At 42.6% G+C, this 18044-nt stretch overlaps 1 protein-coding gene across 12 annotated transcripts in view; it reads right to left on the bottom strand.

Moving 5' to 3' along the window:
• The window catches only part of cacna1g (calcium channel, voltage-dependent, T type, alpha 1G subunit), a 231939-nt gene that overhangs the window by 59182 nt on the left and 154713 nt on the right, over nucleotides 1–18044 (bottom strand). For 10 of the 12 annotated variants that reach the window (XM_031312182.2, XM_031312188.2, XM_031312189.2 and 7 more), the window contains 4 exons: nucleotides 6776–6902; nucleotides 6277–6402; nucleotides 5640–5729; nucleotides 3843–4056 (listed from right to left, as the gene is read on the bottom strand). In XM_031312182.2, the coding sequence (XP_031168042.1) occupies nucleotides 3843–4056; nucleotides 5640–5729; nucleotides 6277–6402; nucleotides 6776–6902 (557 nt within the window). The remainder of the gene's footprint in view (nucleotides 1–3842; nucleotides 4057–5639; nucleotides 5730–6276; nucleotides 6403–6775; nucleotides 6903–18044) is intronic. The other 2 variants (XM_031312185.2, XM_031312186.2) reach the window with 1 other exon arrangement.

The following is an 18044-nucleotide window of genomic DNA, read 5'->3' as shown; positions in this document are numbered from 1 at the left end:
CAAATCCAGGTAATTCTGGGCCTTTCTGTGTGGGATTTCTATGTTCTCCCCATGTTTGCGTGAGTGTCCTCTGGGTGCTCCGGTTTGTACTAGGTTCTCCAGTCAGTGCCCTTGATCAAGGCACTGGCTCAGATCTGGAGTTGGTTCCCGGGCGCTATAAATGGCTGCCCACTGCTTCCATGAGGGATGGGTTAAATGCAGAGAATGAATTTCGCTACATGTATGTGACAATAAAGTACCTTGACCTTTTTATCTAGCTCCATCATCTAGTCAAAAATTCTACTTTGGTTATAAACCACCCGCTTCGAATGTTATCAGCCAATCGACTGGGCGTTATGCGTTGTTATTACACGGCCTTGTTGAATACTTGATTTTGATTGGTCAATCACGCCATTCTACGGTCTGTTATTTCTGTATAAAAGACCGTTGCAAAGTAGACTCTGGAGGACCATTTTTAAATCAATAAAATCTGGCTCATACTGCTGATCAGCGGATGACAAAGGGAGAGAGAGGGTGGAGGAAACGCGTAGTGCTAACAGCTCTAATAGCGACAACAGTGCAAACAGAGCATTAGTTAGATCCATGTTTAGCTCACTTGCCAGGGCAACCTGGCTACCGCGGGAGAGCCATGCTCATCATAGGGATGGGGGGAGAAAAAAATCGATACAGCATAGTATGATGATTGACCTTGGCAATACTGTATTGATACACCCACGCCAAATCTCAATCTTTTATTTTATATGTGTTGGTCTATTTGCCTGATCGACAATCCTGTTTTGCAGCAATACAACTTAAGTGAGATGAACAAACATGTATCTTTTTAGATTGGAAAAATTGGAAAGTTGGAAAAAAGGTAACAAATTTCAATATATCGCAGAATACTGCAATATATATAAAATCGCAATAATAACATATCATGACTATCATGACTAAGTATTGTGATAAGGGACTTGAATCAACCTTACTCATCAGCCTTAAGCCAAAAACACACTGCATGCGGAAGCGCCGTGAATGACCACGAAGCGCCATGTTATTCAATGTGTCAGCCCGCCCGCAATCGTTTCGGCGTCTCCTCTATTTCTACCGCGAGTGAATGTGTCAAGCCAGGTAGGTAATCACATACAGGAAGGCCACAGTGCAGCCGGATATTTTACAAAATAATACTAATTTCAAAATAAAACACCTAGTTTCATGGTGATTTGGGCTGTCTTGACTCCTCAGCTGTGTCTGGAGTGAGACAGGAGATCAGGCACACGGAGAGAGAGACGGACAGATGGGCAGACAGAGTGACACACACGCACGCACGCCCACACACACACACACACACACACACACACACACACACACACACACAGATGTTCTGTAGAGAGGAGAGGAGAAGGATCGCTTTGTGCCCGTTGTGGAGAAATGCACGTCTGGTATGAACAGCCAGGTGTGCGATCAGGCACGAATCTACACTTTGCCGCGCTTCGCCGGCAGTGTGTAGGGCCTTTTACTCCTTCCTTTCCTCATCCTTTACTTATAATCGCCTTTTCACACTTCCTAGATCTCAACAATTACTTTTCTGTGCACAATATTTTCACCAACAGAAAAAGACGTCTATCACAATGAAAATAAGGCCAAAGATGTTATAAACAGTAATTCTTCTTTTAATGTGTCCTGAAAGAATGATGTAACTACAGTGCCCTTGGTTTGTGAATCAAAAAACTACGCTCTGGAATCCTTTACCTATAAACAAGCCCAATATTTTCTGCACCCCAGTAGCCTTTCCCTGTCACACCACATCCCTTTCTCATCGTGTCCCTGCCAACCTAACTAGATAATAGTCTTCTTCTGATGTGGTGGTGGTGCAGCGAGCGGTGTTTGGACTGTGGATGGAATCGCAGACGGTGTGGAGGAGCTGTGAAAGACAAAGCCACGACAGAGAAAACAGGTAACAGCATGTCCAGCATATTGAGAGCTGATGGGAGGGAGGCAGGGGGGCGGGGACGCGGGATGGAGCCCTACCTCCCGTGATCACTGAACTTAGAACCTTAGCCACCATGGTAGGGTGGTCGTGGTCGGTGGTGGTGGGTTTGAAGGGACACACAGAACATGCTGGAAACTCTGTACCTTTTAATGTGCCTTCAGAGAGGGCCCAACTCACCCCCGGAACCAATAAATCTAGAGGAATGAGACTGTGTTAGTCAGGGAGAAGCAGAAGACAGAAAGGAAGGAAGGTAGGAGGAATAAGAGTTTTAAACAGGAGAGAGTCAAAGAGAGAGAAAGAGGGAAAGAGGGATGGAGTAAGGCCAGAAGGAAGCGATGGAAGATAAAGCTGGTTCATGTTCCTACATTTTTTTGTTTGTTTTGTCTTTCCAGTAATTCTGAGTCCAGTTCTTTTGTCGTTTTGTAACAATCAGGAGGCCGTTGACTCTCAAACCAAAGCAGACATATACTTTCGAGCAGCACCAGTAAGCTGTCTCTTTCTATAAGCAACCTTGCCTTTCTGCGTTGCTATTTTGCTAATAAACCAACATCTAGCCATTTTTCCTGTGTATAAAAAAAGAAAAAAAGGTTTCCTGACCAAAAAAATACCGAGCCAGGAAAAAAAAGAAAACGGCTTTTAAGAAACGGGATAAAGCAAAAACAGGGAAACAAACTTAAAAATATGAAAGGTTTTGTGTGCTTTCATGAAAAAGAGCCTATCGTGTTATAAAGTGTACGTGTGTTAGACTGTGCAAGGATCTGGGAGAGTTTCTCGATTGGTCGGACACCCTTGGCAAGACGCCTCCTGAAAAAAGGAAGATCAATTTCCATCTGTATTTCTCAAGAGTCGGAGGGAAACATTCCTATCGTCGAAATAAAATGACCATGTCATATAGACGGAAACAAAGGGATTTTTTTTTTTTCAGCTTTAGTAAAACCAAAAATGTCCACTGCTTCTTGCAGAAATTTAATGATGAAAGTGCCTTTACATTAAGTGGGTAAAATACTGTAAGTATAGGCACTACATTCACAAAAAGTCTAATGTTTTGCATGTAGGAGGCAGTGGAAAGAATATATATATATATATAAAAAAGAAAAAATCAAACCAAGCAGTTTGTCACCAACTCCTATACAGCCGGAGGGGAGGGGGACCGGGCAAGGATTTAGCGCTAACTCCTACAGATCGCACCCAAAGTGATCTCAGGTCTTAGCTACAAGGAAAACTAAGGGACAACTCTTCATTTTCTTTCAGATTTGAGCCTATCCCTGCCCCTGCGGCTGTACTAAACCACATGCAGAAGAGGGGAAGGGAGGGGGGCCGTCTTCGCTTTTCGTCTAGGACGATTAAATGATCAACGACTCCCCCCTCCCTCTAGCTCTGTATAGCCGCCACCATGCAAGCCCCGTCTGTCAGCACTCGCTGGGCATGCTCCAAAGGGGGCCATCCCAAGCACGGCGTCTACGGTAGACCAGGCAAGGTAAGGTAAGGGAGGAGGGAAGGTAAGGGGCTAACACCAACGGTCAGCTGTCCTAGCTCTGCAAACCGGCCGATAATGGAAGCTTTTCTTAACGTCCAACTGGATCAAATCGATGCTGGAGTTGAAGAAGAGCCTCCACAGTCCGTGTCAGAGTCTGCCGAGCCAGAATAGGCGACCATCGGACTGTAACAAAAACTAGCCTGAGGACCTACAAGGAAAACGGAAAAGGGAAGGATCTACCGCAGAGTAGCAACTGTAGTTGGTACTAGCTCACTAATTGCGTTCTTCCGGATTCGGCCAAACCAAATCAAAAAGCCAAAAAAAAAAGAACAAAAAATAAAAAAGGCTCAAGCTCAAATCAAGCAGGACTCAGAAAGATGTGGAAAGACTACCGACCAGCCAGCTCCTTCTCCTTACTCCGTCTCTTTTTCTCCATGCGTTTCAGTCTCTTCTCCTCCCTGATCTTGGCCTCCTCGGCCTCCTGGTGGCGCCTGCACTTGTGGAAGTTCTCCACCACGACGCCCACGAACATGTTGAGCACAAAGAAGGCCACGATCAGCAGGAAGGAGATGAAGTAGAGCAGCATCCACGGGTTGTAGTTCATTATCGGCTGAAAACACACACAGGGTACAGAGGATTCTGTAGACATTTAAAGCAGAAGCCTTTCTTTGCTTTCTAACCTATAAGTGACTGCTAAATATTTTTTAGTGGATGGCCCAAAAAAGATTTGTTGCAATTACATTATGACATCATGTATAATTTGTTTACAGCCAGTGTCATAATTGAAAATGTATTTAAGTTGCATTTTGGTATTAATGTGCAGTGGTGTAGTCTACGTGATACGCAGGTATATGCAGTATACCCACTAAGAAAGCGCCAGGATTTCCATATACCCACTTAAAAATGCACAATGACATGCAAAAAAATACTTTTTATGAACTGAATTCAACTTTTTCTTATCTTTTTGTATTTGCAAATTTTCTTCCAATATTTTATTCTATGTTACGTTATTTGACTTTACCTTTGCCTAACTATATTCATGGAACTTTGCACGCTTGATTATGTATCTTTAAGGCATACTGTTTCTGCCTTCCCTGCTCTACCTGTAAAGCACTTTGGGTCAACTGTTGTTTAAATGTGCTATACAAATAAAATTACTTGACTTGATGATACATGGTTCACGATTCAATATATTGCAATATATTTCGATACTATGCGTAAGGCACAAAGTATAATTTTAGAAAAACTAATATTTAAAAAAAGAAATGATGTTCATAAAAGTCAAAGAAGTTTACTTTAGGTAAACAATTCAGTACAAAGAAAATTAAACTGCCAGTTTGGGATTGTGGTTCACAGGTTCTTAGTGAGCTCATTTTTATATGCTAAAGTAGACCAAAGTTCAGCCACAGCTACATTGTTAGCTTTTAGCAAAAAGTCAGGCACTGCTAGGCACTGTTAGGCGAGGACATTAGTGATGCGTCTCAGCATAGCCATCTAGCGGTAGGGGGTTTAAACACAACATAAACGTGAACCACTGTCTTTATTTTTGAACGTAAAAAAATTTAAATAAAATTGATATTGCCTTTTTGAAAATCGATACAGCATTGCAAAATAAAATATCGTGATACTCAAGTGTATCGATTTCTTCTTACACCCCTAATATACAATACAGGAAATTAAGTCGTTGATGCTCAAAACTTCCCTGGGGGAGGACACCCAGACCCCCCACTATAATATGCTTCAGATAAACCAGTAGCAAGAAAGCCACTTGTGTCTGCCTGTGCTTCGAGGGAATTATACTGAACAAAAATATAAACGCAACACTTTTGTTTTTGCCCCCATTTTTCATGAACTGAACTCAAAGATCTAAGACTTTTTCTATGTACACAAAAGGTTTATTTCTCTCAAATATTGTTCACAAATCTGTCTAAATCTGTGTTAGTGAGCACTTCTCTTTTGCCGAGACAATCCATCCACCTCACAGGTGTGGCATCTCAAGATGCTGATTAGACAGCATGATTATTGCACAGGTGTGCCTTAGGCTGGCCACAATAAAAGGTCACTCTAAAATGTGCGTGAAAAATGGGGGCAAAGACAAAAGTGTTGTGTTTATAATTTTGTTCAGTGTATATCATATCTTTGATGATATATTTTTACATGTGTGTTTCCGTGTGAGGGTATGAATATATTTACCTGTTGATCGACTCCTACAGCATCTAGTCCGTCATACATAATATCCACCCAGCCGTCTTTGGACGCCAGAACAAACAGAGACATCAAGGCCTGAGACAGAGAAGGGGAAAAAGGGGTGATATAGAAATACATTTGACACTAAAAGGCCCGGAAAAATGTCATGTTAAAGCTTTAGTGCGTAACTTTTTGATATTAATGAATGTCCGTTACATTCAAGCCATTGCCAAATGAGTTGCTACGAAGCTAATCAAGACTATCAGCTCTACACAACTCTCTCTGTATTTCTCAGTATGGCTATGTTCAGAAGATTGTGTCGTCCGGGGACTTTCCCGCGCAGAAACTCGAATGAAGATAATGACCTCTTCTGAAGAGTCCATTAAGTTTTTTTTAATCCTCCGTGTCCTCCTTGGCTACTAGCAACTGCATGGAGGAGGGGGTGTGGGGGGGGGAGGGGGGGTGGCGGTGGTGCGCTATCACGGAAGGCTTGTATCATGTGGACGTGCCGACAGTTTTCTTATCATTACTTACAATTCCTCACGGAGGCGGCAAAAACTATGCACCATAGCTTTAAAGCAGCTCAACAAAGATTTTTTTGTGCATTTATTGATTAGAAATTGGGACCTTCCTGAGGCCTCACCTGTCCCAGGTTGTCAAAGTTGTACTTGTGTCTGACCCATTTGTTGTTTGCCTGCAAACAGCTTGACTTGTTGGTAATGTTCTTTACATCGTCTCCTACGCAAACGAAGAACTTCCCCTTGAAGAGCTGCGAAGAAAAAACACAGACTTGCCCTTTTATTTTACAGTGAACCTCGACAGAAAACTCATTCATCAAACTCAATGATTCTGTAATTTACTTGAGTGTTTTCTTTTCATGCCACTTTCTACTTCTACTCCACCACATTTCTGAGAGAAATATTGTACTTTTTAATCTAAAGATGTCATCTGACATCTTTAGTTACTAGTACTAGTAGTTAGATTGTTGCACACAAAACACATTTATGTTTTATTATAAATTAAACTACCCACCAAAATATAGACCTACAAATCCAGCTGAAATTACAGTGGTTTTACCGGCTTTTTGTTTCCTCATTGTTTCTGCCCGTATCCTCCCCTCTCTCCTCACCCTCCCCTCTCACCTGTACTCCCAGGATGCCAAAGATAATGAAGAAGGCGCAGCAGATGACCACGATGTTGCCGATGGGCTTCAGTGACGACATCAGAGTCTCCACCACCAGCTTCAGCCCCGGGGCTCTGCTGATCACACTGAAACACAGCAGATAATCGGACATGTAAATGTTTGTGCACTGCCTGGATGTGTACGTGTCATAGATGCTCACAAGTCTCTGAGCTAGAGTCCGAGTCAAGTCTCAAGTCTTTGAGCTATAGTTCACATATTTTGCATTCGGTGCTTCTTTGGTTTGGGCCTTGTATGAAGTTTGGTCTCGAGTCAAGTCTCAAGTCACTGTGTGTACGACTTAAGTGCATCTCGAGCCCGAGGCTCAAACTCGAGTCCCCATCTCTGATATGGCGCTTTTCCATTACATGGTACCTGCTCGACTCGCCTCGACTCTACTCGCCTTTTTTGGTTTTCCATTACGAAAAAAAGTACCTGGTACCTGCTAACAGGTACTTTTTTTAGTACCTCCCCAGTCGAGGTTCCAAGCGAGCTGAGGCGAGCCGAAAAGGTGACGTGAAAGCAACAGACGGGGGTGTCCTGAACAAACCCGCTATTTTTAAACCGTTTAGCCAGCTGTTTGTTTTTTTGCTGCCTCCAGCTTCTTCTGAAATAAAATGTGTCTTCTGGCAACAACACACACCTTCGACGTTCTGTGTGTGTGTCGCGTTAGGTCACGGCAGTTTACTACGGCGCCGCTTGTTTCAGTTCTGCGGAGGCTCCAGGCAGAGCTTTCGCTGCATCCTACGTACACACACACATGCTGGCTCGACGCACACACCAGCTGACAAATGTATACATCAGGCCACATATTACATAGGCTACGGCGAAAGCTCTGCGTGGAGCCTCCACAGAACTATAAAACAAGCTCAAGTGGTCTGATGTTTGTGTGCTGGTGTGTGCGTCGAGCGGCAAGACGACCAGCCACGCTGAGGCGGTACTTAAATCTGCAATGGAAAACGGACGCACAGTGTGTCGAGTCGAGGCGAGTAGAGTCGAGGCGAGTCAAGCAGGTACCATGTAATGGAAAAATGCCAATATACTCTATGTGCTTGTGCAAGGAACTCTGAGGTCACTTACAATACAGCTCATACCAGATGGAGCAGGGATGCCTGCAGCGTTCCAACCCCCCCCTCCAATCCCCAGGCCCTCACCCTGTCAGCGCACACACACTTATACACACTTTCTTTGTATCTTGATTTCCCTTGTTTACTGCAGTCAGTAACCCCTTTTCTCATTTGCGCACTTTTCAGAATTTTTAAAGCCAAAACCCCTGTTGGCTTAAAGACAACTTTGATTCACTCCTGCTCTTTAAAAAAACACATCTTTTTCTCTATTTAACTCCTCTTTTCTGCCTCGTTCATTTCTGCCGTCAAGGAAACAGACACATCTAATTAAGCCAATGGACTGATGAGGATGTTTGATTAGAGCCAGCATGGCACCCGGCACAGCAATGCACTGCAGCTGAGCTTCTCCAACAGAGTGAAAAAAACACACACACACACACACACACACACACACACACACACACACACACACACACACACACACACACACACACACACTACGCAAAACCTGCCGATGCGCACACACCCATCTGCACAGGCTTTCATGCAGAAAACACAGATGTACATGCATGAGCACACACACACACACACACACACACACACACACAAACACACACACACAAACATGCACAAACTCTCTCACTCACACACACACACACACACACACACACACACACACACATGCAACAGCGCATGCACACACACACACACACACACACACACAAACACACACACAAACAAACAAACACGCACGCACTCTCTCACTCACACACACACACACACACACACACACACACACACACCAAAGCCAATATGACTTGATACATAAAATGATGGAAAAGGCCTAAAGATGAAAAACAATGCTACACAGGCTGTCAAGGTGATAATCTACTCTGCCTTTGCCTATTAGTCTTCGTCTGCCTTGTATGTTTTTCCCCTGAGCAGACACGTTGAGTGAAGGGAAAGTCAATAGTACATTAAGAGAAGACATCCCTTTGCACTTTCATATTCTATTGAAACCCATGCTGGGGTGCAGTACCACTGGGGAGCTATAGAGGGTACTAGTGTTCAAGAGCTGCATCTTCATGCGTCTGCTTTTAGGACTGATGCAGCTGTACTGGTATGAGAACACATTTGCATTGGATTCCTCAGCAAGGGCAGGCATCGGAGTCCACTTTTAGTGTTTTTGTCAGGAGACGAGTTCACTCGTCTATTTAAGCGATTGTGACATCTCTTTAGAGTGAAATAGAGATGCAAAACACAGCAATGATCAGTTGCAGATGTTTGTTGAATCCATATTTTGCTATCTCATTCTAGCTAATTATGAAGATGTTTCCCAGGTGTTTTCATTTATTTGTTCAATGGAATACGTGTTTGCTCCTGGTCTCAGTTAATCAACTTGTCATCCTTCCATTAGTGTGCACGTCATCCATCGTGGTTAATCCACCGCACACTGGTCCAACAGAGGCTCCCAAATCATTCCTACCACATGCAATAAAATGTTTGGTAACACTTTACTTGAAGGTATCTACAGAAGAGTGACATGACACTGTCATGAACACATGAATCCTAACCCTAACTCTAACCCTAACCATAACTTGTCATGACAAAAACCGAATGACACTTACTGACAGAAGTGTTATGTCATAAACGTTTATAACTTGTTTATAATGTTTATGACACGTTCATGACAGTCTCATGTCACTCTTATGTAGATATCTCAAATGTAACCAAATGTTTTAACACTTACACACTGAGATAAGACTCATATACATCACAATACTGAACTATAGTGCAACTTGCACAAATAGGTTTGCTTACATCTTTTATAAATACTATTTAAGTAGGTTGTGCATTTTTATTCGCCACTTGTATATACAATTGTACATTCGTTTCCTGTGTATATTTTTGGAATAGTGGTTCTCGTATTCTATCCTATTTATTAGTTCTTGTATATTCTGTATGTCTATGAGTGTCTTCTAGTTGCTGCTGTAGCAGTGACATTTCTCACTTTAATCTAATCGAATCTAATATAATGTCTCTCTAAAAATTAAGATTTTACAAAGTTACAAAAAGAAAGAAGAACTAGCTTGAGAAGAGAATGAATATAAGTGCAACATGTTGGGGAAGTCAGTGAGTTTGCAGAGTCAATCGAGGACAGAAACTAGGGATTGACCAATTATCGGCCTGGCTGATTATCTGGGCCGATATTTGGCAATTGGCAGATTAACTGTATCGATGTTTTATTTTCCTGACAGATAAAGTTAATTATTGAAAACTGCGCTACTTATGACTTGCATAAAAACTATGAGCATGTTTAGACTTCAGGAAGCTATTTTTGTATTGATTTATTGATTTTTTTTTTTTTTTGAATTTGTATTATGTTTAATGTTTTAGTTTTATTACATACTTGCCTGAAGCATTTAAACTAACTTTCGTGCTGGAGTTTGTAACATTCCAAAATGTTACTTTTGACTAAAATATTTTCATTTTTACAGTAAATGCATATCGGTTCCAAATGTCCCTTATCGGTTTCATCAACTACAAATAATCGGTATCGATATCGGCCCTGATGAACCAGTATATGTCGAACCCTAACAGAAACACATGGTTTACAGCTCAGTCCCTCGGATCACTAGCCTGGTCCTACCAGACTCTCGTACATTTCATTTGTACAGAGAGTCTGGCCACTCTCATTGACAAGTGTTCACTTCCTTGAAGGCGGGTACTTTGTTGAAGTTTAAAACTATTGGATCTGCCTAGAGCCACTCTGGATCTGCCATAACCAATTGCTAACGTTTGGTTGTGATGTCATCTTAGCATTGCTAGCGTTCGCCTTAGCCAACTCCTTCACCACTAACGGAGCGAGCTGGAAAATTTAACTTTTCCCGAACCCCGTGGGGAGGAGAGCCACAACATCATGGCCACCAACAAAACTCAGCAAAGACTGTTCTTGCTCGGGCTTTAACTTCTGGATATTTGGTAGCGTTGCCACAAGGGACCGAATGGCTTCGCTCGCATCTTTCTCCGCCGCCATTACAGATCTACAACTCAAACTAGCGCACAACCTCAACATCATTGTCCTCAATGTCATCGTTCTCAGCAACTCCATCTGTTCGCTGATTGGACCGGTAAAGATTTGGCCGGAGAAAACCCGCGAATATACCGCAAACCCAGATGACGTACTGAAGGAAAATGAAAATTGAGCTGAAGTACGTAGGAGGGCGGAGCCAGGCTATCGGATCACAGGCTAACCTCTCTACCTCTTTACATCATGTTCTTCTTTAAAGCTCTCCTGACAAATATGCTGAAGTAAAAAGGCGTATTAAGGAGGGGAACGAAGGAGAGACAAGCCTCTAATTGGAAGTCAATGCACTCCGATGATGCGCTACCTGAAGGACAAACACTGCAATAGACTCCTCTCCATAAAGTATATTTGCATATGACACGGAGAAAAAAAAGGAGGATTAGGAGGAGCTGGATGGAGGGAGCCCGAGGGAGAAAAGTTAGTCCTAGCTTCTTCTAATGTACCTCTCTGCATAATTTCAAAGTGCTTTCGCAGCGTGTCCTTGTTTTGTGTGCTGTACATAGGAATGGGAAGGAGTCTGCCGCAACGCACAACACCTGCCCACATGCACCACCCGTCTCTCTTCTCCACCAGCATACCGCTAACACCGGGGCAGGAGAACAAGAAGTCGGGCAATAAGCGGCAGGCGTGTTCCCACAGTGCAAACACTGGGTGTAATTAAGAGACGCAGGGAGATAGAAATAGGGGACAGAGGGAGGAGAGCAGGGCTGGTAGGTAGGAGGGATACAGAGGGAATAAAAAATGAGGCAGGTGTTATTTTCTGGCTTTTTTTTGTTGAAACTTTCTTTCTCGCTCCACATTGCTGTGTACATTTCTCTCCACTTTCTCAACCAGCAGCTGTATGTCTTCTCCAGCTGTCACACACTACCACTCACTGTTCTTGCAACCCGACGGTAAATGAGCAGCGTGCTAATGTAAACTGTAAGCCAATGAGTTCAGGTGTCACACAAACATAATCTAAACATCTTGAAGAATGGTAATTATGCACCAATGTAATTGGCCATCGTCAGCACTGTTACATAGGAGGAATGATGATCAAACAGCGTATGCCTGATGGTGTTTTAAGCCCCCACCATCGACTTCAAGGCAGCGCGCGACCGTCAACTGCAAGCCACCTAACCCTAACCTTAACCTTAACCCTAACCCTAGTGCCTTCCATGCAACGCTGCCTGGAAGACATTGGGGGCTTAAAACACCAAACACCACAGCGTACACACTGGTGAGCCAGCGCACAAACCTTGAGATGATTACATCTGACGTCACGCACACGTGGGCAACGGTAACCTCACGGGACCCGAGGCGGCCGCGGTTTTTAGAGCCAGGCACCGCAGTTGCTCTCCACCGACTGCAAGACCCAGGGCATGATGGGAAACGCCTGGCTCTCAGCTAAACACTCTGACGTTTTATATGAACTTTTTAATCGTTTTGAATTGGAGAGATTTTGATTGCTATTTGTCTGATTTAAAGGCTTATTCTGTACAGAACACACGTTGTGTGTCTGATGGTGACGTGTATTGGCCAGAGAGACTAAATACGACTTATTGCAGATTACAGATCATCTACAGTCTAATGTATATTAACATCTGCCCACTGCTGCTCCCATTCACTTTGCAGGTGAGGCGCAGCTCATTTGGGGCGTCCGTGGCTCAGGTGGCAGAGCGGTCGCCTACCAATCGGAGTGGTTGATGGTTTGATCCCTGGCCTTGCAGTCCCATGTCGAAGTGTTCTTGGGCAAGACACTGAACCCCGAATTGCTCCCGATGCTGCGCCATCGGTGTGTAAATGTGTGTGAATGTTTATCTGATGAGCAGGTGGCACCTTGTATGGCAGCCTCAGCGTATGAATGTTTGTGAATGGTGAATGGTTCCAGTACTATGTAAAAGCACTTTAAGTAGTCGTTAAGACTATAAATGAGCTATATAAATACAGTCCATTTACACTACATTTACAACGAGCCTATTGGCTGAGGTGACAGGGGGCTAGCCTCAGAGAGGATTTATCAATAAACAAACCTGTTGGCCAGCCCTGACGTCACAAGCATCACAAAGCTGTTTAAGTCTGCCTGCAATGAAACCTGGGTGTGTGGCGGGTACAATTAATGGATAGGCGGTGGTGGGGAGGGGTTTCTAGGCTGTAGCTAAGTTGTCGATGAAGTGCAGGTGCTGTTCGCTGACATAAAAGTGCCACTTGGTGACACAGGGTACAGACCTCTGGGCCTTCCCTGAGACTGGCCCTCAGTTCTGCTTATGGGCTTGTTGAATGACAGGTGTGTGTGTGTGTGTGTGTATCCTGTTAAACAAAGCTGATGCATCATTCTGTCACACGCACACGTGCGCGCACACACACACACACACACACGCCTGTGCACCCCTGAGGGCCCTCTCTTGTGCATAGTAATGCTGTCATTAATATCTTTAATGAGAAATGAACAGCAACAGACAGCTGCGCACACACACACACACACACGGACAAATTATTTCATTCATACACTTTTCGCTTGGTTTATATGATGTGGACACCCTCAAATTAATGCTAAAAACTGGTACTTTAAACTCAAAATTATTGTTTCATTTCAAATACCAAGTACAGAGACAACACCAATGTATCACTGTTCTACAACTTACTTACTGCACTGCAGCTTTTATAGTAAAGTCCATACAATGTTACATCTTGAACTAAGTTCATTGTTTTTTTAACCCTGTCTCCTAGAAATTATGTTCAGTGGTTAAGACGAGTCCCTTGGGACTGGAAGCTTACTATGTTTAACAAACATAACTAACGGTTACACTTTACTTGAAGGTATCTACATAAGAGTGACATGACACTGTCATGAACGTGTCATAAACATAAACAAGTCATAAACGTTTATGACATAACGCTTCTTTTAGTGTCATGTTAGGGTTAGGGTTAGAGTTAGTGTTAGAGTTAGGGTTAGGGTTCATGTGTCATGACTGTGTCATGTGTTCATGACAGTGTCATGTCACTCTTATGTAGATACCTTCAAGTAAAGTGTTACCTAACTAACTTATAGATAATATAGTATTTTAATATTTTGGGCCCTATTTTAAAGGTAATATGTCACATTTCCACAGTTAAATGTCTAAAAATATTTATTTTGCTGAGTTTTAACCAATGTTCAAACCTAAAGAAATTTGTCATTTTATTCTGCTGCAATTACACTTAGACAAACACATGTAACAATGTGCTGATTCTGCTGCCAGTGTGAACCCCAAGTGCAATGCACTGCCAGAGGGGTAAACACAGACAAGCTTATGTTTAATTCAAACAGACAGCGAGGGTCTGCCACAAATCAAACTGGATTGACAACAAGCTGATAACGAAATTTACACAGAAGCAGGATGAAAAGCAACGTCTGCCTTGTGGTGTGTTTGAACAGGCATGTTTTTTTTAACTGTAAGGTTTTACCCATGAAAATGTAACTCATGTGACAGACATTATAGCCATTATAGACTCTTTTTATTTTGTTATGTTTAGTTTAAGATGCCACTTTAGTTGGGATGGAAGACCAAAATGAGTAAAATACGCTTTTCTTTTTTTCTAATTTAGCCAGCGAAACTTAAGGGAGAAGATGTCCCAGTAATGTCCACACTCTTTCAGGAAAACAACGACCTGCTTAAACTGCAACTACATGTCTGCGCAGATGTGGTTATGCACAGTAGAGCTTTCATTCCCTGCCCAAACCCGACTGGGCATGGGCCGGGCTGTAAATTCCGCCGGGCTTCAATCGGATCGGGTTCGCCCAAGTTTTTTTTCCGTCATAGACCTAATAGTCTATGTAATGTCATATATAATGTATAACCTGTGCAGTGCTGTGTGTTGACCGCCATCTTCTGGATATCTATTCATCTTACATGCAAAAAGCATCTTAGGAAGTCTATATCGACGATGTTTCATTTCCATGCTGGCGGAAATTCCGTCAGATGTCCCTCATTTCGGCAGGATGTCCCTCACCTTACGCTTTCTTTGTGTTGGCGTTCTAAACTCTGTTGATGTATGAGGACTATGGTTAACTGCTCCTCAGATCTCTGCAGGGTAAATCCAGACAGCTAGGTAGACTATCTGTCCAATCTGATTTTTCTGTTGCACCACTAAAACAACTTTTGAACGTACACGTTCCACCAAAACAAGTTCCTTCCCGAGGCTATTTTGCCGAGGCACCGTTGCTCTGTCCTGCGCTTAATTACCCTAACCCTAACCCCCTAACCCTAACCCTCTGCAATTTAAAGAAAACAGATTAAAAAGCCTACAAGCATGATTATGCAAATTAATAATTATTAAATTAATTAATAATGAAGTGTGGGAAATGCAGGAAAGGAGAGCTGCAAGTGACGTGCGCTGGCCAGTGCATCTGCCTTTGGCTTCCAATTAACTGCTCAGTCGTCAGACCAAGTGGAGGAAGCCATCGCAATAACTTTTCCTATGCCAAACCCTAACCCCCTAACCCTAACCCTTAACCCAAGACAATTGTGATTAGTTTAAAGAAATGGCAATAAACAAGAGCATTTTTTTCTCCCATCCCGTTTCTCCCATGTTGTGTGGACTAGCCAGACCCTTCTCTGTGGCACTGTGGAGGAAGGTCTGGCAATGTGAGACTACATTTTAGGTAACTATCAAACAGATCCAACCTTTTTAATAAATAGATTAAGTTTGTGTTGTTGAGTTTGGCAGAAGCACTTGTACATCAGCTCAACAACTGTTACCCATAGGAATGTTTATTCATTACTTTAACTGAAACATGGCTTTAATGGAACCCAAGCACTAATTCCACTGTGTTGACCAGACTGAATTATCTCTAACAGGGTTTTAAGTACGTGCCGTACACATACAGTATAGTATACCCACAGCAGCACACTAATATCTTAATATGCTATAGCTTTTAATGCTGTGCTCCTCCTTTTGGATTGAAAGTTAATAACAACCATAAAAAAAGATTTTACAGTATTGCTTTCGTGTTACTCATCTGCAGCCTCAGTGGAGGAGAGAGCAAAGCAACCATGCTCAGCCTGTTCCTCTGTCTCTTTCTCTTTATCTCCATCCTCTCCTGTTTCTCCCTCACTCACTTTATGCTTCTCTTCATACGATCGTCTTAATCCCATTTCTATCTGCCATTTTGCATTTTTCTCACAGTGAAGACATCACTCCCTAGAGGAATGGTTGCCTTTTGCTCTCGAGAATACCTCCCCCAAACTTAAAATGTGTCCAATTTCCGCTTGTATTTGTTACATATGTTCTAATCTGACTTTAAAACCTTCCCTACTTGACATTAATACAGCCCCAGCCTTGCTGCCCTCTGGGAATTAAATAAGAGGATTTAACAGCTGTAAGAATCAGGTACTCTTTTCAAGTGCTCAGTTTGTCACAATTGCACCACATCTAATTAGAAAGCTCCAAATGCACTATTTAACGTAACATTAACACTTCATTGGAAACATGTCGCTTTTTGGCTGCAGTAATCATGCACCACAGTGGCAACCAGACCATATTCTGAAGTATGTTGTGTGAAGTATCTGCTTAATCTTTTGCTGCAATGCCTGCTGCCATACTTCGGAAACCAAAACTTGCGCATGTTAAATTGAGAAGCGATGATCGGATTTGAAACCAAATCCTCCAAATGATTCCAAAAAGTATAACTTTTTAAAACAATTCCAAGCAGGAATCGGTTCTCGGTGCCCAATCCTACCTTTTACCATTCACTTTGGCTAAATCTGGGCTTTTGTTTAAAGCCTGTATGATTGTCTGACTGCCTGTGTTCCTCTCCCTGTGAGACCTGTGAGCAATGTTGCAGCGTTCCAAAATGTCAAAAATTAACGCGGTTTAATGCATCAACAATTATATCCCAAACTTGGAGAAAGAGACCCAATAGTAATAAACTGGAATTAACATCTGTCCTGCTAAGACTCTAACAATTACCACTCATCGATCATTGCTTGTTTATAAAATTCTGTTGCAGTATTCTTGAGCGTCAACATAGCACAAAGCAGACAAAAACACAACGCGTCACTTCACTCAGGGCCAATTGATCTGGTCTGATTTGACCCAACTGATTATCACATGCACATGACAGGGACTTGAGTCCTGCTGTGTAACAGAAAGATGAATGTTCATAAAAAAAACACGAGTATGCAGAGTATGCACAATACACACAAACATAATTTGAAGCACTTTCATGTTAACTATCTAGTTCACACACAAATGTTACAGTATGAAGTCAAAGATGAAACAAACACGGAGAGCGAAATAAGTCTCGGCAAAAGAGTTCACTTTCATGTCAGAGGTGGAAGTTATAGAAGCAAAAAGAAGACAGAAAAGATCAGTGATGTTTATTGGGTACATTTTGCAGGAAGAAAATGAATATTTAATTTTTGTGCTCTTGCTGAGAACCGTGATACATATTAAAGAGAGGGCAAGGCCTCGAGAGCTCCCCTTCGCGAGATGAGACACCAAGCATGCGGCTGTAAGCCAAGTCAAGCATGACATCTCACACATGAAAATGGCACACACAGGAACACACAGTGAGGCTAAAACTAAGCACTAAGGAGTGCACACACGTGAAGACCCTGTCTGATATTTTGCAAAGACCAGGGCTCTAACTTAAAGAGCCCCTATTATCCTTCTTTTTCAGCGTCATATTTGTACTCTTGGGGTCTTCTAGAATAGGTTTAGATGCTTTGATGTTCAAAAAACACATTATGTTTCTCATACTGCCAATTGCTGCAGCTCCTCTGTCTGAAACACTATCTGACACTGTCTGAGCTCTTGGCCCACCTTCCTGAAAAGCCCAGTCTGCTCTGATTGGTCAACTGGCCCACTCTGTTGTGATTGGTCAACCAAATTCAAACAAGCTGGTTGGGTCAGAGCGGGTGTGTGGAAATGTGTTTTTTTTGGTACTGTATATATTTATTTCATACATTCTGTGGCAGTCAGAACAAATGTGTATCCCAATATGAGGGAAATAGGAAAACAAAGCAAGGAAAATAGAAACGTCTCCATATTCACCAAGGGTAATAGGCATGATATGAAGAACACACTAAATAATTTACTTGATGGTAGGGTGG

The sequence above is a fragment of the Sander lucioperca genome, chromosome 22 (assembly GCF_008315115.2).
Source record: "Sander lucioperca isolate FBNREF2018 chromosome 22, SLUC_FBN_1.2, whole genome shotgun sequence".
Taxonomy (NCBI): Eukaryota; Metazoa; Chordata; class Actinopteri; order Perciformes; family Percidae; genus Sander; species Sander lucioperca.
This window is presented reverse-complemented; position numbering and strand designations above follow the sequence as displayed.